Genomic DNA, 22,826 nt, shown 5'->3' with positions numbered 1-22,826 from the left:
TGTCTTCAGCACCCGGGGACAGGGAACAGCGCAAACAGTACCACTGCTTCCCAAGTGCCCGTACCTGTCACACTGACATGTGCACTGACCTATTCACTTGAATGGGTTTATGGGTGTGTCTGAAACCTGTGAAAACTGTCACCACATGCGTCTGAGACATTGATGAGTGAAAGATCCCTGCAGGTATGTGCAAACGATCAGTAATCGCTGCGGGTTGGACGCTGCACAAATGCACAGCATCCAGATGTTACAGAATAGTGGATGGGATTTCAAGAAGTCCCATGCCCACTATGTGTGCACAGATGCTGCGGCTCACATGTGGAGATGGACATGCGGCGTGTCTCTCCAAACCGCACCATGCGAGTGTTGTCTGAATTTTATGCAACGGTGTCCTTTGAAAATCCAGCAACTCATGTCCGGCTGCTGTAAAATCAAACTGACAGCTCACAAAACAATAGATATATACACATAGAATACATGCGTGTGTGTATATATATATATATATATATATATATATATATACGCATACATACATGTCAGTGACACACACATATAATATAATATACAGTATATAATATATATACACATAATATATATGTAATATACGGTATATAGAATATATATATTATATATATACATATCATATATATAATATACACAATATTCCAGTGTAAACAAAGTGCTGTAAACAAATGGCACACTACACCTGTGTGGACCCACCAATTGGAGCTAAAGATTAATCCATAATAGAATATAACATACTGTATAGGTGTATAGTGGTCTATATAAAGTATAATACATATTATGCTCACATAGACACAGATTTCAACTCAATAGAGCAGCCATCATAATATCTTTTGAGTACAGCAAAAATGCCCAGCTCCAGGGAACAATCCAGACCGGGGTGTGTGCCCGCCCCTTTGTTACATCAAGCCCCGAGGTTAGTAATGAAGATGCATCAATTAGAGGCCCCCATTACTAACCCCACATAGTCAAGTAGTAAATAAAACACAGACACCCATTAAAAAATCCTTTATTTGAAATAAAACACAGACTCCTTTATTGTTCTTAATTAAACCATACTTACAACCTCTGCTAATTCCCCGAAGCCCTCGTTCTCCTGTAAAAAACATAAAATAATAAACCAACAATATACCATACCTGTCCTTCGTTCTGTCCCACGCCGTAATCAATATCTGGGGATAATACAGTTTGCAAACAGGACGGTGCCAAGATGCGACCGTCCCGGCTGCAAACTACTGGTGAATGAATAAAATGCTGCCAGCGCAGCCTCAGTGACTAGCGGTGACGTCACTGAGTCTGAGCTCCCTCACAGCCTGAACTGAGATGAACTCTTGAGTGTGGGAAAATGCCAGTTGATTTTCCCAAGCTCAAGAGTTCAGTTTGGGTCAGGCTGTGAGGGAGCGCAGCATCAGTGACATCACTATTCACTGAAGCTGTTCTCACAGCCGTCCTGAACTGCTGTGACCTCAGGACGGTGGGAAAATGATGCATATTTTGTTTTATAACGATGTGTAACGATGTGTAAAGGACAGAGAACTGCTGTATGTAAAAGCTCATGTTAAAATCACATTGCATATGGATTGCATACGTATGTTCTGTTTAAAAATCGCACAGAAATCGCATTGCACCGTTTTTTTTTCCTCACAAATGGGTATGAGCCCTTAGTGTCAGCCTCCAAGTGGCAGCATATAAACTCATGGTTCCTGTGACCCCCAATGAAAGCTATAAGAAAAAGATTTGTGGTGCTCTCAATAAATTACATTTTTGTGCAATTGGATTTTTTTCTGCTTAAATTGCTTCAGTATTCAAGATGGAAGCTTTTTATTTTAAAGCACAAGCACCTCAGAAATGTACATGTGGCTGTTATGCCGCGGTCACCAGGAGGCGGGGCTTCAGCCCCGACATCACTCCCTCCGGTACGGCGGTCCCTCGGGGGTCCCCGTCGGGTGCGCACGCGCAGCTCTCATCCCCGGGTCTCCTCCTCCATGTCACGTTTGCGCTTGCGCGCTCCTGTCTGTGCTGTATAGGGCTCGGTCCTCTCTATGGTAATGGAGGACCTGACTTGGAACCTGTAGTGGTCATGTGCTTTCTGGCTAGGTCCTGACCCGGAACCAGTAGTAGTCATGTGCTATATCAGACGACCTCCCCCTAGGGGAGGTGCCTGATTATTGTTGTGCTTCCTGGCTGGGTCAGCTGTGTCCCAGCCTGGCTGTGCGCTGTTCTCAGGTCCTCTGCTCTGTCTGCTATTCTGTGGTGCTCCTAGCACTTGCTCTGAACCCTTGTTGCTTCATGCTCAGTTGTGCCTCCTGGCACATCCTCTCGTATCCTGTCCCTTGTTTCTTGCTCAGCCGTGCCTCCTGGCATTCACTCTATTCCTGTGTTCTGTTACACCTCCTGGCACGACTGCTGCCTCATTCTGTACCCTGTCGTGCTCCTTGCATGCGTCCTGCTTTGTCTACCTCTGGATGTGTTACTCGCTACACGCCTTATGTGCCCACGTGTACCCGTCTTGCAATATCCTGTATTCAGCGCACTCCCGTGTATTCTCTTGTGTTCCCTAGTATCCTGCACTCTCCAGTCACACAGTCTCGTATCTCCTGTGAGCTGGCCGCCTGGTGCCAGCAGCCGTGGTATCGTATGCCCTGGGGCTTGCTCCTGACACTCCCTGTATAGGGGGTGGTCCTCACTAGGCTAGCTCGCCCTGGGAGGGTTGGTGCCGCGACCCAGAGGGTCCACTCCAGGAGTCGCTAACACTCTAAGGCCGGGGTCACACTGGCGAGGAATACGGCCGAGTGAGAGGCGCTAAAAGAACGCATTAGACACGGACCAATGATTCTCTATGGGGTCCCTCGCACCAGCCGTATATTTCTCATCCGTATTCTACGCTCCGTGCCAATCGCAGCATGCTGCGATTGTCAGCGTACTACGGCCGTAGTATGCCAATGCAAGTCTATGGGTGCGCAAAAAATACGGATTACACACGGACCACACATGTCACTTGCGAGAAATACACACCAGGTGTCTTTTAGCAATGCCGGCAATTCAGTGCGCTATACAGTAAACTCACACTGACAGTTTTAATAAACAAACGAAACAATAGATATATACACATACAGTCATGGCCAAAAGTATTGACACCTCTGCAATTCTGTCAGATAATATTCAGTTTCTTCCTGAAAATGATTGCAAACACAAATTCTTTGGTATTATTATCTTCATTTAATTTGTCTTAAATGAAAAAACACAAAAGAGAATGAAGCAAAAAGCAAAACATTGATCATTTTACACAAAACTCCAAAAATGGGCCGGACAAAAGTATTGGCACCCTCAGCCTAATACTTGGTTGCACAACCTTTAGCTAAAATAACTGCGACCAACCGCTTCCGGTAACCATCAATGAGTTTCTTACAATGCCCTGCTGGAATTTTAGACCATTCTTCTTTGGCAAACTACTCCAGGTCCCTGATATTTGAAGGGTGCCTTCTCCAAACTGCCATTTTTAGATTTCTCCACAGGTGTTCTATGGGATTCAGGTCTGGACTCATTGCTGGCCACCTTAGAAGTCTCCAGTGCTTTCTCTCAAACCATTTTCTAGTGCTTTTTGAAGTGTGTTTTGGGTTATTGTCCTGCTGGAAGACCCATGACCTCTGAGGGAGACCCAGCTTTCTCACACTGGGCCCTAAATTATGCTGCAAAATTTGTTGATAGTCTTCTGACTTCATAATGCCATGCACACGCTCAAGCAGTCAAGTGCCAGAGGCAGCAAAGCAACCCCAAAACATCAGGGAACCTCCGCCATGTTTGACTGTAGGGACCGTGTACTTTTCTTTGAATGCCTCTTTTTTCTCCTGTAAACTCTATGTTGATGCTTTTGCCCTAAAAGCTCTAATTTTGTCTCATCTGACCAGAGAACATTCTTTCAAAATGTTTTAGGCTTTTTCAGGTAAGTTTTGGCAAACTCCAGCCTGGCTTTTTTATGTCTCGGGGTAAGAAGTGGAGTCTTCCTGGGTCTCCTACCATACAGTCCCTTTTCATTCAGATGCCGACGGATAGTACGGGTTGACACCGTTGTACCCTCGGACTGCAGGGCAGCTTGAACTTGTTTGGATGTTAGTGGAGGTTCTTTATCCAACATCCGCACAATCTTGCGTTGAAATCTCTTGTCAATTTTTCTTTTCCGGCCACATCTAGGGAGGATAGCCACAGTGCCATGGGCTTTAAACTTCTTGATGACATTGCACACGGTAGACACAGGAACATTCAGGTCTTTGGAGATGGACTTGTAGCCTTGAGATTGCTCATGCTTCCTCACAATTTGGTTTCTCAAGTCCTCAGACAGTTCTTTGGTCTTCTTTCTTTTCTCCATGCTCAATGTGGTACACACAAGGACACAGGACAGAGGTTGAGTCAACTTTAATCCATGTCAACTGGCTGCAAGTGTGATTTAGTTATTGCCAACACCTGTTAGGTGCCACAGGTAAGTTATAGGTGCTGTTAATTACACAAATTAGAGAAGCATCACAAGATTTTTCGAACAGTGCCAATACTTTTGTCCACCCTCTTTGTTATGTTTGGTGTGGAATTATATCCAATTTGGCTTTAGGACAATTCTTTTTGTGTTTTTTCATTTAAGACAAATTAATTGAAGATAATAATACCAAAGAATTTGTGTTTGCAATCATTTTCAGGAAGAAACTGAGTATTATCTGACAGAATTGCAGGGGTGTCAATACTTTTGGCCATGACTGTAGAATACATATATATATATATATCTATAATAATAAATGCCCTAAGCAACTTCCGGTTGTAACAACTTCCGTCCAGTTGTAACCGGTGACGTCACAGCACACCTCTTTCCATGTTAACCCTCAACACACCAATCCTCCTCGACACACACACTCCACTCACCTTTCACCATCTCCACTCACGTCCACTCACTCTTTCACTCCACATACGACCCTTTCTCTCACTCCGTCTCTCATACTCACGCCGTCATCGCCGCTGATCCACGATCCCCGACATCTTCTTCCGCCGGCGCCATCCTGGATCCAGACGTCCTCCACGCCGGCGACATGTTCTTGCGGCGACGCCATTTTGGATCGGCGAAATCTCGCGATAGTCAAGATGGCGTCGCCGCAAGAACATGTCGCCGGCGAGGACGACGTCGGGATCCAAAATGGCGTCGGCGAAAACTCGCGAGATTTCGCCGACGCCATTTTGGATCCCGACGTCGTCCACGCCGGCGACATGTTCTTCCGGCGACGCCATCTTGACTATCGCGGGATTTCACGATACTCAAGATGGCGTCGCCGCAAGAACATGTCGCCGGCGTGGACAACGTCTGGATCCAGGATGGCGCCGGCGGAAGAAGATGTCGGGGATCGTGGAGCAGCGGCGATGACGGCGTGAGTATGAGAGACGGAGTGAGAGAAGGGGTCGTATGTGGAGTGAAAGAGTGAGTGGAGATGGTGAAAGGTGAGAGGAGTGTGTCTGTTGAGGGTTAACATGGCAAGAGGTGTGATGCTATCGCATCCTCCCGATGCGATAGCATCGGGCCAAAATCTAGTATATATATATATATATATATACACATTCTATGTGTCTATATCTAATCTTTGGTTTCTGTTAGAAACCCTGTCATAGGGCTCCATTATATGTCCATTTTGCAAGCCTGCGAGAAAATCTTGCCATACGGATTACATACGGATGCTTACATGCGCAAAATACGCGACCACACCTTGATTACGGATGACATACGGAGCACTGTTTAGGGGCCATTCATCCGTATTACGCATGTAAAATACTGACCGTATTTTGCGTCGGTTAGTGTGACCCCGGCCTAACACTCTAACAGTGGCTTTTTTCCACACTGAATTAACACGTAAAAAACAGCACTATTCACACTATAGATGTGTTTTACCATTGAAATCAATATGAAGCTTAAAATAAAGAGTATTTCTGTCATAGATTTTGAAACAGATACTAATACAAAAAATGTATGTCACAATTCTCCATGTGAACACATCCTTAAAGCATGGCTGTCATTTCAGCTAATAGGTCTATACATGCGGAATAACATTACTTCTGTCCCTTAAATGTCTTGTATGCTACATTTTTGACCAGTTTCTCATTCTCTTTGGGATGGTTGGGGGGTCTCGGTCTCTAACTATGATGTAGAAGAACTTAAATGGTACGTATAATCTTGACTCCTGAAATTAATACATTAAACCCGTACTGCAAATAGGTTTTATCATGAAGGCTGAATCTCAGGAATGCTTTTATGACTAGATCCTTACTGCAATTTTCTAGTGAAAAGCAACCAAGAATGCTGTGTATGGCCTTGGAACACAATGCTCAATACTTTAGGCCAAATAATGCAAGCATATACGTATTACCAGCTGATCTTCATCCTGCCCAAAAAGGTATTCTAAGTAGCTTCCAGCCATTGCCTTTACTTTGGGTTTCCTTGAGTCATCTATGTATGTATCCCTGTTGGAATAAAAAAAAGAAATGTGATTGCTAGCTTAGAAAGAGAGAATGTTCACAGGCAGCATCATTGTATATTGAATTTATTTATTAACCTCTTCAAGGGAACCTGTCAGGTCACCCGTGTCCCCAAAACCACTAGCAGTAACTTCCCTAACAGTGCCTGTATTACATTACACACATAAACAGATAACATGACTTACAAGTCCTGGTTTTATCACGAGCGCTACACATACATCGTGCATGCACGTGGCTTCTTTCCCTCACTTCATTTTTCCTCTTCAGTGTTCCTCTGTATTGAAGTAGTACACCTGGCTTCAGAGGATGAATGCAGTGAGCATGTGCGAGGTATGTACAGCACTAGCGATGACGCCAGCGCTTGTAAGCCATGTTAGCATGCCCACAGGGACGGAATTACATGCTTAGTGGGCAGACTAGTCTGGGGACAATAACGCAGCTTCAACTAGTCTAAGGGTTCATTTGCATACAGTGGGGAAAAAAGTATTTAGTCAGCGACGAATTGTGCAAATTCTCCCACTTAAAAAGATGAGAGAGGCCTGTACTTAACATCATAGGTAGACCACAACTATGAGGCTATGTGCACACATACCGGAACTCTCGCGGAAATTACCGCGAGAATTCCGGAATTCCATTCCGTGGGAAAATCGCATTTTAAATTCCCGCGATTTTCCCACGGAAAAAATAGCATTTTGCAAGCGTATTTAGCTTGCAAAATGCTAGCGTTTTCCAAGCGATCTGTAGCATTGCTTGGAGAACTGATTGACAGGTTGGTCACACTCGTCAAACATAGTGTTTGACAAGTGTGACCAACTTTTTACTACTGAGGCCGCCTATGCAGCATCAGTAGTAAAAGATAAAATGTAAAAAAAAAAAAAAAAAAATGGTGTTATTCTTACCTTCCGACGTCCCGCGCAGCCGTTCCCAGTAATCCTTTGCGAAAATGCCCGCGATGACGTCCGTTCTCGCGGGATCGCGATGTCTCGCGGTAATTCACGATGACGTCGCGCGAATGACCGCGAGACTTCGCGATCCCGCGAGAACGGACGTCATCGCGGGCATTTTCGCAAAGGATTACTGGGAACGAGAGCGTGGAGAGAGGCGGGAAGGCTGCGCGGGACGTCGGAATGTGAGAATAACAATATTTTTTATTTTAAATTCTATTTTTTACAGGGATATGGTACCCAAAGCCCGGAGGACAGTCTCCTCTCCTCCGGACCGTGGGTACCATCCGCAAATGTTCTGCTTACTTTCCGCATGGTGCCACATGCGGGAAGTAAGCGGAACAATGCATTCCTATGGGTGCGGGATCGCCGCGATTCCGCAAAATTAATGAGCATGCTGCGGTTTTTACCGCGAAGCGATTCCGCTGCGGTAAAAACCGCAGCATTAGCAAAGCATTGCGGAATCCCATAGGAATGCATGGGATGCTTATTTTTTGCGTTTTCGTGGCAAAATCGCGCGGTTAAAACCGCCACGGAAACGCGAAAAAAACGCCACGTGTGAACTCAGCCAGAGAGTCAAAATGAGAACACAAAACCAGAAAATCACCTTGTTTGATTTGGCAAGATTTATTTTGCCAATTATAGTGGAAAATAAGCATTTGGTCATTAAAAAAAAAAATCATCTCAATATTTTGTTATATATCCTTTGTTGGCAATGACAGAGGTCAAACATTTTCTGTAAGTCTTCACAAGGTTGGAACACACTGTTGGTGGTATGTTGGCCCATTCCTCCATACAGATCTCCTCTACAACAGTAATGTTTTGGGCCTATCGCTGAGCAATATGGACTTTCAAATCCCTCCAAAGGTTTTCTATTGAGGTTGAGATCTGGAGACTGGCTAGGCCACTCCAGGACCTTCATATGCTTCTTATGAAGCCACTCCTTCGTTGCCCTGGCAGTGTGCTTGGGATCATTATCATGCTGAAAGACCCATCCACGTTTCATCTTCAATGCCCTTGCTGATGAAAGGAGTTTTGCACTCAAAATCTCACGATACATGTCCCCATTCATTCTTTCATGTACACGGATCATTCATCCTGGTCCCTTTGCAGAGAAACAGCCCCAAAGCATGATGCTACCACCCCCATGCTTCACAATAGGTATGGTATTCTTTGGATGCTACTCAGCATTCTGTTTCCTCCAAACAAGACAAGTTTTTCTTCTACCAAACAGTTTTACTTTGGCTTCATCAGACCATATGACAGTTTCCCAATACTCTTCAGGATAATCCAAATGCCCTCAAGCAAACTTCAGACGGGCCCGGACATGTACTGGCTTACGCAGGGGGACACTTTTGGCACTGCAGGATCTGAGTCCCTGGTGGTGTAGTGTGTTACTGATGGTAGCCTTTGTTATGGTGGTCCAAGCTTTATGCAGGTCATTCACTAGGTACCACCGTGTGGTTCTGGGATTTTTGCTCACCGTTCATGTGATCATTTTGACCCCACTGAGTGCGATCTCGTGTGGAGCCTCAGATCGAGGGAGATTATCAGTGAAGCAGATTCAGGCTTCCCAGCCTGGTGCAGGGCTACAATTTCGTTTCTGATGTCCTTCGACAGCTATTTGGTCTTCACCACAGTGTAGATTGAAGTGTGACTGAGGTTGTGGACAGGTGTCTTTTACACTGATAACAAGTTCAAACAGGTACCATTACTACAGGTGTTAGGAGTCGGGTTTTTGCGTCTGCTCTGCAGGAATCCAGAGCCTCACATTCTGTGGTCTTTTGCTGTCTATCTACTGCAGAGGAGATTACTTTGCAGCAGACCGCTCCAGAGACCAAGTCCCTCTGTGCTCCTACTGGGCATGCTCACGAGACGATCTCCCATTGGAGATCAGGAGTCATATGCTCAGGTCCTGTTTCTGATCTCATTGGTCCATCTCGGAGATCTGGAAGGTCCCGCACGGCTATAAAAAGCGTGCATGACCGTTCGGCCATGCGCTAGTATAGGCTATACTTGCTAGATGTGTGAATGGTGACGGATGTATGATTCTGGTGACTGACTCATTTGAAACCCCTTCCCTCTGATATTACGCATGTGGGTAGGGAATTAGTTCAGCAGTCAGCGCCAGTCAGTGGCAAGCCTTAGGCCACTGTGCACACCGCACCTCTACGCTAGTGTCCGACATTGCGCTTGCTTTCTAGCTTTGTCGTCGAGTGGCAGTGTCCTACGCCGCGCAGCAGTTGCAGTCCTTCTTGGCGCTCGCAGTAGCGACACCGCACACACGGTAGGTCTAGACGGACGCAGCTCCTCTGTCTTAGGTCCTGCTCCTGTGACCAGATACCGTGTGTGCATTTACCTGAGGCCTGTGACACTAATAGGCTCAGCGTTTTTGTATGTTTATGTTGCGTTGCCTCTGTGTGTGAACAGAGCCCGCTCTGCTCACTTCGGGTGAAGTTGAACCTGTGCGCATTATACCGCCATATTGCTCGTCTCTCATTACCTAGCAGCGGTGTAACACCTACTGTATGGTGAACCCCGAGCGGCGAACGTACTACTTTATTATTTATTTTTATTTAGTGCGTTCCGCCGTTCCTAACAACAGGTAATGAGTGGAGGACAGAGGAGCCTCTTAAAGAAGAAGTTACAGGTCTGTGAGAGCTAGAAATCTTACGTGTTTTTATGTGACCAAATACTTATTTTCCACAATAATTTGCAAAATAAATCTTGCCAAATCAGACAAGGTGATTTTCTGGATTTGTTTTCTCATTTTGTCTCTCATAGTTGTGGTCTACCTATGATATCAATTACAGGCCTCTCATCTTTTTAAGTGGGAGAACTTGCACAATTGGTGGCTGATTAAATACTTTTTTCCCCACTTAAACAGACTTTAGAAATAGTTTTTCTAAAGACCTGTTTATGTGTGTGGGAAATCTACTGGTCGGACGCACGGCAGGGCTCAGAAGGGAAGTACAGTTTGATTTTTTTTTTAACACAAAATTGGCTGGAATCAAGAGCAGATGCCATGTTGCATTTTTTAGAGCCCCTGGTGTGCCTAAACAGAGGAAACCCCCACAAATTACCCCATTTGGGAAACTATACCCCTCAAGGTTCCTCTCAGAAATTTATAATGTTGAGAAGTGAGAAAACAAAAATCAATTTTTTTTCCACAAAAATGTTAACAGGTAAGGCCTCTTTCACACTTCAGTTTTTTACAATCAGTCACAATCCGCCAGGTTTTGAAAAAAACTGATCCTCAATTTTCTTTTGAGGATCCGTTTTTTTTCCCCATTGACTTCCATTACTGGCGGATTGCCATCCGTTTTTTTTGCGGATCCGCCAAAAGTTGCTGCCCGTCACCATCCTCAAAGATTTCAAAACGGAGCTTGCAACGTTTTTTTTTTCTGGCGGATCCTCCAGACACTAATTTAACCCGAAATTCTTTCTGGGTGCCGGACAAAAAAAAAAATTCTCTCTCCCTCTCCCTCTCTCTCTCTCCCTCTCTCTCTCCTTTTCCAGGCTGCGATTCCTTTAAAATTCTTCATTTTGCGGATCCGTCAAAAAAACGGACGGGTGGCATCCGTTGTCATCAGTTCTAAAACGGATCCAGCATCCATCCTTTTGGCGGATTTTGACTGATGCAAAAAACTGAAGTGAGAAAGAGGCCTAACAGGAGAAAATGGATCCAAAAATTAGTTGTGCAATTTCTTCTGAGTACGCCGATACCCTATATGTTGGCCAAAGCTACTGTATAGGTACATGAAAACAAACAAAACCTACAAAAGACAAAATGAGAAAAACCCTGCTGTAATTAAATACATAGTAACACTGTCTAATATTAAAAACCTTATCATGTGTCAAAGTTGACATCAGTGTGTGAATAAGGGCAGACAAAAGGACCGGGTCCCAACCAGTGGACACCAGTGAGGAGAAGCCTTTAAATACAATTTCCAGCTCAGGAGAGGGAGGCCACACCCCGGCTTGTACAGAATGCAAAAAGAAAAAGAAAAAACAAAAAAGAGCTTGGTTTGAGTTGGTATACATGCAGCTCATAAACACATGTTCACATTGGTCATAAAGCATACAAAACCTACAAAAGACAAAATGGGAAAGCCTTGTTGTAATTAAATAAATAAAAAGCAAAAGTGCATTTAAATATTTCAGAGTTCTTAGTAATACTGTATTTCATCAAATACAGGATAAAAGCCGTCCCACCGTCGACAAGGTGACTCTGATCGGGGCGATCCTACACTGTCTAATATGGCAGGGCTTGGAAGGGAAGAAGCGCCATATTGGAGTTCAGATTTTGCTGGAATGGTTTAAGGGTGCCATGTCATATTAACAGACCCCCTGAGGTGCCAGAACAGCAGAACTCCCCCACCATAAGTGACCTTATTTTACAAACTACACCTCTCCAATGAACTCATCTAGGGGTGCAGTGAGCATGTTGACACCACGTGACTCACCGAAATTTATACCATAGCGCGGTGAAGAAAAAATAATTACATTTTTACAGCTAAAATGTTGTTTTAGCCCCAAATTTTTAATTTTTATGAGCGCTAATAGCAAAAAATGGACCTCACAATTTGTTATGCAATTTCTCCTGAGCACTCCAACACCCTACATGTAATCGGGAACTACTTTTCAGGCACAGAGGCAAGCTTAGAAGGGAAGGAGCACCATAATATAGTGCAGATTTTACAGTTATGGTTTGCAGGCTGCCATGACCCACTAGGAAAGCCCCTGAGCTGCCAGAACAGAACCCTGAAATGACCCTATATTACAAACTACACCTCTCAATGAATTCATCTAAAGGTGCAGTGATCTTATTGACACCACGGGTGTTTTGCATAATTTTAGAACATTTGACAGTGAAGAAAAAATAATTACATTTTTACCACAAAAATGTTGTTTTAGCCTCAGATTTTAGATTTTTGCATGGGGAAATGTGTAAAAAATGACACCAACATTTGTTACATAATTTCTGCTGAAAGTGGCAATATACCAAATGTGGCTTTACCATACTGCTTAGCCCTGTTTCAAACTTCAGTTATTTGACGTCAGTCAAAAGCCGCCATTTTTCTAAAAAAACGGATCCGCCATTTATTTGCGATCCGTTTTTTTTCCCCAGAGACTTACATTAGCGGCAGATTTTGACTGATGATCATCCGTTGCATACGCTTTTTGACGGATCCGTCAGAATTTTAGCATTTGCCGGCTGGAGTAGACGGACAATGTAACGTTTTTTTCCAGCGGTGGACCGCTATTTTAAACTGCGCATGCCCGGAATATTTTCCCAGTCCCTGGGAGGTGTAGGTGTTAATTTAAGGGGTTAATTCGTTGTAAAAAAATGCGTGTGCTCCCGCTGTAATTTGGCAACCAGATAGGTAAAGCAGGTGAGTGAGGGCAAATTTTAATAGCCTGGCTACAAAAATCTGCCCCCAGAAACCCCAGAAATGCCGCATCTATAAGATGTGCCAATTCTGGCACTTATCCTCTCTATTCCCATTGCCCTGTAGTGGTGGCGAATGGGTTAATATAACAAAGGGTTAATGTCACCATTCGATTGTAAGGTGACATTAAGCCGATTAATAATGGAGAGGTGTCATTAAGACACCGATCCATTATTAACCCTATACTAAGAAAGGGTTAAAAACCACACACAGACATTAATTAAAAAGTCTTTTAATGAAATAAATACACCAAGTTTTTGACAAATTTTTATTAGTCTGGTAATCCAAAATAAAACCATGACCTGCAACAAAAATAACATAAAAAATCACCAATATCCTTACCTCTCCGCTGTTCAGTCAAGTCCAACGCTGCAATCCATCAGAAGGGGTTAAATAGTTTACAATGAGGACCGGTGCAAATGCGACCAGCCTCACTGTAATCTACTACAAAATGAATTGATTCAGCTCTGCGCAGCCTCAATGGCTGCCTGTAGATGATCTAATTACCATGGGAAAGTTTCTGACTATTCCCACGGTCATTAGTTCATTCACAGATCAGCCGGGGACTCCCCGCAGCCTCAGTGACGTCAGCAGGAGTCCCCGGCTGATCTGTGAATGAACTAATGACCGTGGGAAAAAAGTCAGAAACTTTACCACGGCAATTAGTTCATATTCCTCTCTAGTGTGACGCCGGCCTTAGAGATACTGTAGGGCTCAGATGGGAGAGGGGTATTTGGATTTGGAAGCGCAGAATTTGATGTATTTCATTTTTTGTTGAGTGGAGGGAACGTGAGGAGCCATTTTGCTTTTCCAGAGCCTTTGTACTAGCAATAACTTGGAAGCCCCTATATTTCCCTTAACAGACCATGGACCTGAGTGGGAACTTGCTTTTTTTGTGGATGGAGTTGAAACTTTTATTGGGAACATTTTTCATAAAATTTGGGATCACATTTATCATGCGCTCTACGCTGAGCACTTACATAAGGGTTTCCATCTAATTCTCTGAGTGTTGTGATTCAGATGAAACCTCTGAGGGATCCGTTCACTATAATGAGGCAGCAGAGTTACTCTGGACACCGTCTGGCCTTTGTTCAGCGTTATCTTTTTCAGAAGTGCACAAAACTGTGGCTGATGGCACTTTAAAGCACACCTAAAAAGATGGACACCACTGGATCATAGGACTGATGGTGTGAATAGTGCCGCCATCTGCCTTATTATAGGGAATCTTCCGACGGGGATTCGGTCTGAATCAAGTACTTCAGAGATTTACATGGAAATCCTGGTGTAAGCTTTCAGTGCAGAGTGTATAGTAAATGTGCACTGAGTCTTAATGTGATCTTTGGGAAGCAGGTGAAGAATTGGTTTTATTTATATTTACGCCGTTTCTCATACGGTATAAGTGATTAGATGACTTTATTCTTTGGGTCGATGTGATTACAGCGATACACGATTTATCAAGTTTTTTTCTGCTTGGCTGCTGTCACACACTCAAAGACGCTTTTTTTGTTTGCAAAAACTATTTTTCGTATCGCCATATTTTGATACCTATAATTTTTCCATACTTCGGCCAACAGAGTTGTGTGAGGGTTTGTTTTTTGTGGGACGAATTGACGTTTTTATTGGTACTATTTATGGGCACATGAAACTTTTTTATTTATTTATATTCCAAATTTTGGGAGGCAGAATAAACAAAAAACAGTAATTCAGGATTTTATTTTTTTTTGGGGGGTGATGCTGTTTTAGATGTGTTAAAATTGATAAGGCAACTTTATTCTTTGGGTCAGTACGATTACATTGATAGATTTACATTGAGAAGTGACCTCCAGCCCACTCCACAGAAAACCTTAAAGCGTTCTGGCAGGTCACAACCTGCAGAAGATGACCTGAGTGGAGCTAATAACACATGGAGACAGTGGCTCGTGAGTATGATACTGGGGGAAAGGAACTTTTAAGTAGCACCACTCCAGTGGTAAAATAGAAAAAAGATGCTGGAGTGGTGCTCAAAAGTTATTTTTCAGGTTAAGCAAATATTATCATATATACAATTGAGGTGCTCCCTTGATATGTGGGTGTGATCTTTCTCTTGCTTCTTATGACATGTCTTTTTCCGGGCCCATTGTGAGCCCTCTTGTCTGAGACTGATTAGCGGTGCCCTCCACCTCTTTGACATACACATCATTGGTTTCCCGGCGGCCATTTTCCAGAAGCTGTGAGCGGCTGGAGGCAGCATGTGCGCAAATTGGGATCTATGCCCAGCCGAGATCTAAAGGTGCGCACGAGCCGCCTGCATAGGCCATTTTCTTCAGGCTATCTGCTTCAGGGAAATGACAGCCGGCTGGGCCAAGATCCCAAACTGTGCACATGGAGTCTCCAGCGGCTCACAGTGTTTCAGGTAAAATGGCCACTGGAAAACCAACAATATACTCTGCTCACCGATGACATCGGGACCGCAACATCACGACACTTCTGCTGCTGGCTTCCTGAGGAAGGGACTTGCTCCGCACAATGCACTCTGCTCTGTCTCACTGCCAACCATGGGGCCAAATCATTGCACCGCTGGGATACCCCCCTCCTCCCAACCAGGGCCCACAGAATTGCCCCACTTCCTCCGGCTTCCTGAGGAAGGAACCATGCCTGCTTTGACCCTGCTATACCTCCGTCGCCTCCCTGGTAAGATACCTTAAATTCGGACCTCCATATTTAAAAAAAAAAAAATTCTTAGTCTTACAGTCCGAAAAACACGGTATATCTCTTATGTTTGGCTGCTGTCACTTACTAAAAGGGACTCTTTTTTTTCTTTTTTTAACAAAAAAAAAAGTTTTTGCTTTGCTATATTTTTTATTTTACTTATTTATTGCACAGGCCCCAGCTGATGAATACTCTCATCATCGTACAAAGATCCAAATATTCCAGCACATCTTCTTACTTAAAAATAGAATCTTTATTGAGAAATCTTCATTAAAAATCCAAAAGCAGGATACAGGATAAAAAACCATGGTAAAGACAGGCATTTACGCGTTTCGACTCAACAGAGTCTTACTCATAATGACCACATACTAAAAATTCCCAACCATATATCCTACGCTAGGAACTGAAGACAAATCAGTATGCACCTGATGAATTAACTCAATGTGAACCGCAAATAAACTCAAAGGATCATATGATTGCAAAGAGTACCGTCAAACCATCTACATGTAAAGGCAACCAACCCAGTATATACTGTATTATAGAATTGAAAACGCATGAGACACAAAAAAAACCCACAAAAAAACACACACACAAAAAAAAAAACACAAAAAAACACAAAAAAAAACAAAACGCATGAGTCTCATGCGTTTACAATACAATTCCCCTTTTCCCTTCAATATAAAAAACTCAGATCATTTTTCAAATTTAAACCACCAGGCGTTCTTGTCTGCAAACACAGAATCCACCTCGCCTCACATTTTCGTAATTCATATATTATGTTACCTCCTCTGGATTTTAAATTTGGTTTGTCACTAGCCATAACTTTTAAGTTAGATACATCAGCCCCATACATTTGCAAAAAATGTCGAGATGCACCCGAGGGAGTACGTGTAGTACGATTTTGAGCATCATAAATATGCTCCGATAAACGTTTACGGAGCGAACGCGTGGTGTATCCCACGTACTGCAGACGGCATTGTTCGCAGCAAATGAGGTACACCAGATTAGTACTACTGCAATTCATGAGAAAGTTTATATCATAGGTCTTATTTGTCTGGAAGGAAGAAAAATTTTTGGAATTGACCATATATTTGCAGGCACCACATGTTTTATGGCCACAACGATACGAGCCCAGCGTGGCAAGCCATGTGGATTGGGCTTCCCTATGAAAATTCCTATTAGATGAGTGATCACTGGGTGAAAGATAGTTGCCGATAGTAACCCCGCGTTTTGATACAAATTTAACACCCTTTGAAAGAATTTTTTGTGTAGTGGGGTCAGTATTTAAAATGGGAAGGTACTTCTTTACAATTGCCATTATCTTGTTAAATTGATTACTATATGTAGTAGAAAAAAACTATTTCAGAAACCAGAGAGATATCCAAATTCTGTGTGTGTACACTATCCCTTAAATAATCCTCCCTACTCCTCATATTAGTTTTTCTCTTGGCATTCTCCAATATTGTTTTTTTATATCCTCTGCATAGAAACCGTTTATTAATAATTTGGCATTCAGCAGAATATAAAGCCTCTGTTGTACAGCAGCGTTTAGCTCTAATATATTCTCCAGTAGGGATATTATTAATGATATGCTTCGGATGATTACTTGCTGCATGTAAGAGGGAATTTCCACACACTGGTTTCCTATATAGACCACAGCTGATATTTTTCTCATGGGAATTACCCGTGAGTTGAAGATCCAAAAAGGAAATAGTGTGTGGGTTCTGTTCAAAGCTGAAAGTCATATTGCAGGGATTGTTATTGAGATATGCAATAAATGCACTAATTTCAATTTTGTCACCCCTCCAGATCACCAAGACATCATCAATGTCATGTGTATAAATATAGATGCTATACAAAAAAGGATTTAAATCACTATATACTGTTGTTCAAACCAATTCATAAAAATAATAGCCAGGGAGGGGCTAAATTTGGTCCCCATTGCACAACCTTGAATCTGTAAATAAAATTTCTTAAGAAACATAAAATGATTATTTTTCAAAAGAAAATTTGTAACACTGTTGATAAAATCCTGGTGATCTGGGGTATAGAAAGAATATATGTCAAGTTGGTTTCTTAAAGCCATAAGAGCCAAACTGTGAGGAATTGAGGAATATAGGGATGCAATGTCACATGTCAGCCATTGATAATTCTCAGACCATTCAAGATTATGTGATCATGTGACCGGGGTCATGGGCTATTTGAAGGCCCTACTGGGACTTCTGCACTTACTCTCCTCCTTGACAAAGCGGCGGAGGACGTCGCGAAACGCGCGTCGGAGGCCCCACTGCTGGATTCCCTCCTCCTCCCCTCCCTGGTGAGTTGCTCCTTGGTCTTTTTATATGGTCTTTTGACCCCAACCAGCATTGGGCTTATCTTTGATCCTCACTGTTAGCGGGCATTGGCATTAATATATTTGGTTACCGCTATCTAGGCGATTTACCCTATATTTGCTGGGGTGGTATCTTGATTTGGGATAGGATCCAAGGTCCATGGTATATACTCACCGGGTTTTCTATCTGGGGGGTGTGAGGTCTGTTCATGGGACATATTGTCCAAATTGTTCATGAGCACATCTTTTGCTATCCATTTTGTACTGCTGTTATATATTTAATAAAAATTTGTATTTTCTAGATGGAATTTATTGCGTGCTCTTATGTTTCTCCTCCTATTAATTATATGTTTTGAGCTTACGCTTAGGGTGTTGGAGCTGGGTTGTCCCTTGTCTCCTTATCACCCTTTATTCATGGGACTTCTGTTGCCATTAATTGTTTCTGTGTTTTTCACAGCTGTTCCGATCTTTAATATGGATTTCCGCTCACGTGACCTTACGTGGCGAGCACAACTAAACGATGTGTTTCAGAATGATGTGGGCGGGGAATGCGGGACTTCTAATAAGGATGTGCAGGAAGTTATTGTTCGGTTTAAGGAATTGTTGCGAAAGCGTACCAAGATATGGTGGAACCACGAATTTTTAGATCAATATATTCAGAAAGAGTTGATACCGAGGGGACTTAGGATTCAAGTATTCCCATCCTTTCCTATCTCAGATGAGACTTTCAAAAATAAATGGGAGGAATTAACCAATAATTGTTCAAAAGGTTTTTTGACCCTCTTAAAACAAATGGATCAAGACTCCCTTGCTGTTATTGAAACAGAAATTGATGAATTACAGTCTACTTTACATAAAGAGATGTCCAGTGATGCCCTCAAAAAATTGAATGACCAAATTGATTTGGACTTACAAAAATGGGCTCAGGACATCCAAGTAAATAAGGCTAAAAAATTCAAAAGAGATGTCCAAGATAAACAACTTTCTAGGGTTTATAGATGGCGGGACACGAGTGGTCGATCTTGCCCAAGATACAGGAATACATCCTATTCACGGTCAAGATCTACCTCACTTTGCTCTAATATCTCAACCCAAGAGGATGATTTGGGACAGAGAGGCACTGGGACGAATTTTGGCCCTAAGGTGGCTGCTGCCAAGAGGGTTGAGACGCGTCAATTTACAAAAACTAGAGCTGCGGGATCGGGAGTCCCCCAGGGTGTTCCTCGGGGGGATTTACAGGTAGTAAACCTTTCAAATCATGCTCTTACGGATGTGCAATTGGAGGTTCTGGGGAAGGGACTAACATTCTCACCCACTAACTCTTTTAATTACTTTACAGCCTTGAAAGACCTCCAACTATTTTCAAGGAAATTAATTTTGAAAAAACTTCACACTGCAAGCTATGTCCCTGGGTCCCTGAACAACACTGAAAGGGAGGCAATCCGTGATTTGGAGGATTTGCTTGCTGAACAGGATGGTCCACCTAAAAGTAAGTTTCCTCCTTCATCTGGGCCTAAATCCACTAGGTTCCCCCCCTTGTCGCTTTGTCCCTCTGTGGATATTTTCACTAAATTAGTGAGTGAGGACTTCAAAAAACTGTCATCACGGCGTAGATTGGATAATCTAACTCAAAAACAACGCCTGGCGATCTTCCAATTGCAGTCACTGGAGGATGTTGTATTTAAGCCAGCCGATAAGGGGGGGAATGTAGTGGTATGGCCCAGCTGTAAATATGAGAAGGAAGTGTTTCGTCAATTGAGGGACCCAGAAACATATCAAAAATTGCCCTCGGATCCAGGGTTTCGTTTTTCACATGAGCTTAGACTAATCCTGGAGAGGGCATTTGAGAGCGGTGTCATAACTAAAAAAGTTTTGGACGGCTTGGTGGTGAGATTCCCCAGAACCCCCACTTTCTATCTTCTACCTAAGGTCCACAAGGATGCCCTTGACCCCCCAGGGCGTCCTATCGTGTCAGGGATTGGTAGTATCTGTGAGCCTGTATGCCGCTTTATAGATTTCTATTTGAAACCTTTAGTGGAAGCACTACCATCGTATATCCGTGACACGACGGATGTCCTGGCACGGGTTGATGGCATCCTTGTGGAACCTTCCACTCTTCTTGTTACTGCCGATGTTGAAAGCCTTTACACATGCATCGATCATTCGGTTGGAGTTGATGCTGTTCGCCTGTTTTTGGGGGCCTCCGACCTGGATGGCCCACTATGTGAGCTTGTCCTTGAGATGGTCGACTTTATCCTGACCCTCAATTTTTTTGTTTTTAAGGACCACTTTTATCTACAGAAGCGGGGCACAGCCATGGGGGCGGCCTGTGCGCCTTCGTATGCCAACCTCTTCTTGGGGGCCTGGGAGAGGAGTTTATTTGGCGACGGGGGCCCGCGGGACGTCTCCCATGTGCTGTGCTGGTACCGCTTCATAGATGACATTATATTTTTGTGGGATGGTGAAGTCGACCAGCTCAGGAACTTCATGAGGTCGCTTAATGTCAACAACTATAACATTCGCTTGACATATAGGTATGATGACAGAGTTGTGGATTTCCTGGATGTCCGCCTGGAGATCGACACTGATCGACGTATCCAGACGGACGTCTTCAGGAAACCCACCTCTGTCAACTCCCTACTACATGCATCTTCGGCTCATGATCCGGCCACTGTGAGGGCCATCCCGATCGGACAGTTCCTTCGCATGCGACGCATCTGCTCCACCAATGATCGATTTGAGAAACAAGCCCAAGATATGAGTGATCGCTTTCTAATGAGGGGGTATAGCCGTAGGTGTATTAAGAGGGGCTATAATCGAGCAAGATGTACCCCGCGTAGCGGTCTTCTACAACCCACCACGAGGATCGGCAGACAAGATAGAGATAATAATAATAATAATTTTTATTTATATAGCGCCAACATATTCCGCAGCACTTTACAATTAAGCGGGGACATGTACAGACAATAAATTCAATACAAGTTAAGACAATTCAAACAGTGACATTAGGAGTGAGGTCCCTGCTCGCAAGCTTACAATCTACAAGGAAATGGGGGGACACAGTAGGTGAGAAATGCTTGTTAATTCAGGTCTGGCAATTATAATAGGGATTTTCATATAAAGCTGCATGATCCGGTCATCAGCCCGTGTGTTTAAGTGCAATAGACAAGTATCAAGTGCAGTTATCATGTGCATGAAGGGTGTGGAGACAGATGAATAGTAGGGTGCAGATTCAGAATAATATTTGGAAGGAGGGAACAGGGCAAAGTTAGCTTGCTGAGTAGTTGATGTGGTAGGCTTGTTTGAAGAGATGGGTTTTCAAAGGGCGCTTGAATAGGTCAGGGCTAGGTATCAGTCTGATCGTCTGGGGAAGTGCATTCCAGAGAGCTGGAGCAGCACGAGAGAAGTCTTGGAGACGGAGGTGCGAGGTTCGGATTACGGGGGATGTTAGTCTTAGGTCATTTGTAGAACGGAGGGCACGTGTAGGGCGATAGACAGAGATGAGAGAGGAGATATAAGGCGGTGCAGAACAGTGGAGAGCTTTGTGGGTGAGAGAGATGAGTTTATACTGGACCCTGTAGCGAATAGGTAGCCAGTGTAATGACTGGCACAAGATGGAGGCATCGGTGAAGCGGCTGGACAGAAATATGACCCTGGCTGCCGCATTCAAGATGGATTGGAGAGGAGAAAGTTTGGTAAGAGGGAGACCGATCAGAAGAGAGTTGCAGTAGTCCAGACGAGAATGAATAAGAGCGACAGTAAGAGTCTTAGCAGTTTCAAAGGTGAGAAAAGGTCGGATTCTGGAGATGTTTTTAAGATGCAGGTGACAAGAGCGACTGAGTGATCGGATGTACGGAGTAAAGGAAAGTTCAGTGTCGAATATGACCCCAAGACAGCGGGCATGCTGCTTGGGAGTTATGGTTGAACCCTCCAGGGTTATTTCGATGTTAGGTAGAGTGAGGTTAGTAGAGGGGAGAAACACAAGAAGTTCAGTTTTAGAGAGATTTAGTTTCAGATAGAGGGAGGACATGATGCTAGAGACAGCAGACAGACAATCCTTGGTATTTTGAATTAGGGTAGGGGTGATGTCAGGGGAAGAAGTGTATAATTGGGTGTCATCAGCATAGAGATGATACTGGAACCCAAATCTGCTGATTGTTTGTCCAATAGGGGCAGTGTATAAAGAGAAGAGGAGGGGGCCTAGGACTGAGCCCTGCGGGACACCGATAGTAAGGGGACGAGAAGAGGAAGAGGAGCCGGAAAAAGATACAGTGAAGGAGCGGTCAGAGAGGTAGGAGGAGAACCAGGAGAGGGCTGTGTCCTTGAGGCCTATAGAGCGGAGCATAGTGAGGAGGAGCTGGTGATCCACAGTGTCAAATGCGGCAGAGAGATCCAGGAGAATCAGCAGGGAGCAATGACCTTTCGATTTAGCTGTTATTAAATCATTAGAGACTTTAGTGAGGGCAGTTTCAGTAGAGTGTAAAGAGCGGAAACCAGATTGTAAGGGGTCGAGAAGAGAGTTATCCGAGAGATAGCGGATTAGACGGGAGTGGACCAGGCGTTCCAGGAGTTTAGAGATGAAGGGAAGGTTAGAGACAGGTCTGTAGTTAGCAGTGCAGTTCTGGTCCAGGGATGGCTTTTTAAGTAAAGGGGTTATGATGGCATGTTTAAATGAGGAGGGAAATATACCTGAAGAAAGAGAGAGGTTAAATATTTTAGTCAGGTGAGTGGTGACCACTGGTGAGAGAGACTGCAGGAGCTGTGAAGGAATAGGGTCACTGTTGCAGGTTGTAGGCCGAGCAGAAGCGAGGAGCTTGGAAACTTCTTCTTCTGAAACAGGCTCAAAGATGTCTAGTGAGCTTGAGGTGCGGCAGGGAAGGG

At 43.8% G+C, this 22,826-nt stretch overlaps 1 protein-coding gene across 1 annotated transcript in view; it reads right to left on the bottom strand.

The window, feature by feature from the left end:
* FBXL13 (F-box and leucine rich repeat protein 13) overlaps positions 1 to 22,826 on the bottom strand; it is a 396,865-nt gene that overhangs the window by 349,123 nt on the left and 24,916 nt on the right. The window contains exon 3 of the mRNA XM_073573638.1: positions 6,420 to 6,513. Coding sequence (XP_073429739.1) covers positions 6,420 to 6,513 — 94 coding nt within the window. The remainder of the gene's footprint in view (positions 1 to 6,419; positions 6,514 to 22,826) is intronic.

Source organism: Dendrobates tinctorius, unplaced genomic scaffold (genome assembly GCF_039654945.1).
Source record: "Dendrobates tinctorius isolate UK_male_01 unplaced genomic scaffold, ASM3965494v1 ptg000035l, whole genome shotgun sequence".
In the NCBI taxonomy this organism is placed as follows: domain Eukaryota; kingdom Metazoa; phylum Chordata; class Amphibia; order Anura; family Dendrobatidae; genus Dendrobates; species Dendrobates tinctorius.
Note: the sequence above shows the minus strand (reverse complement) of the source record. Positions and strands in the feature narration are given on the sequence as shown.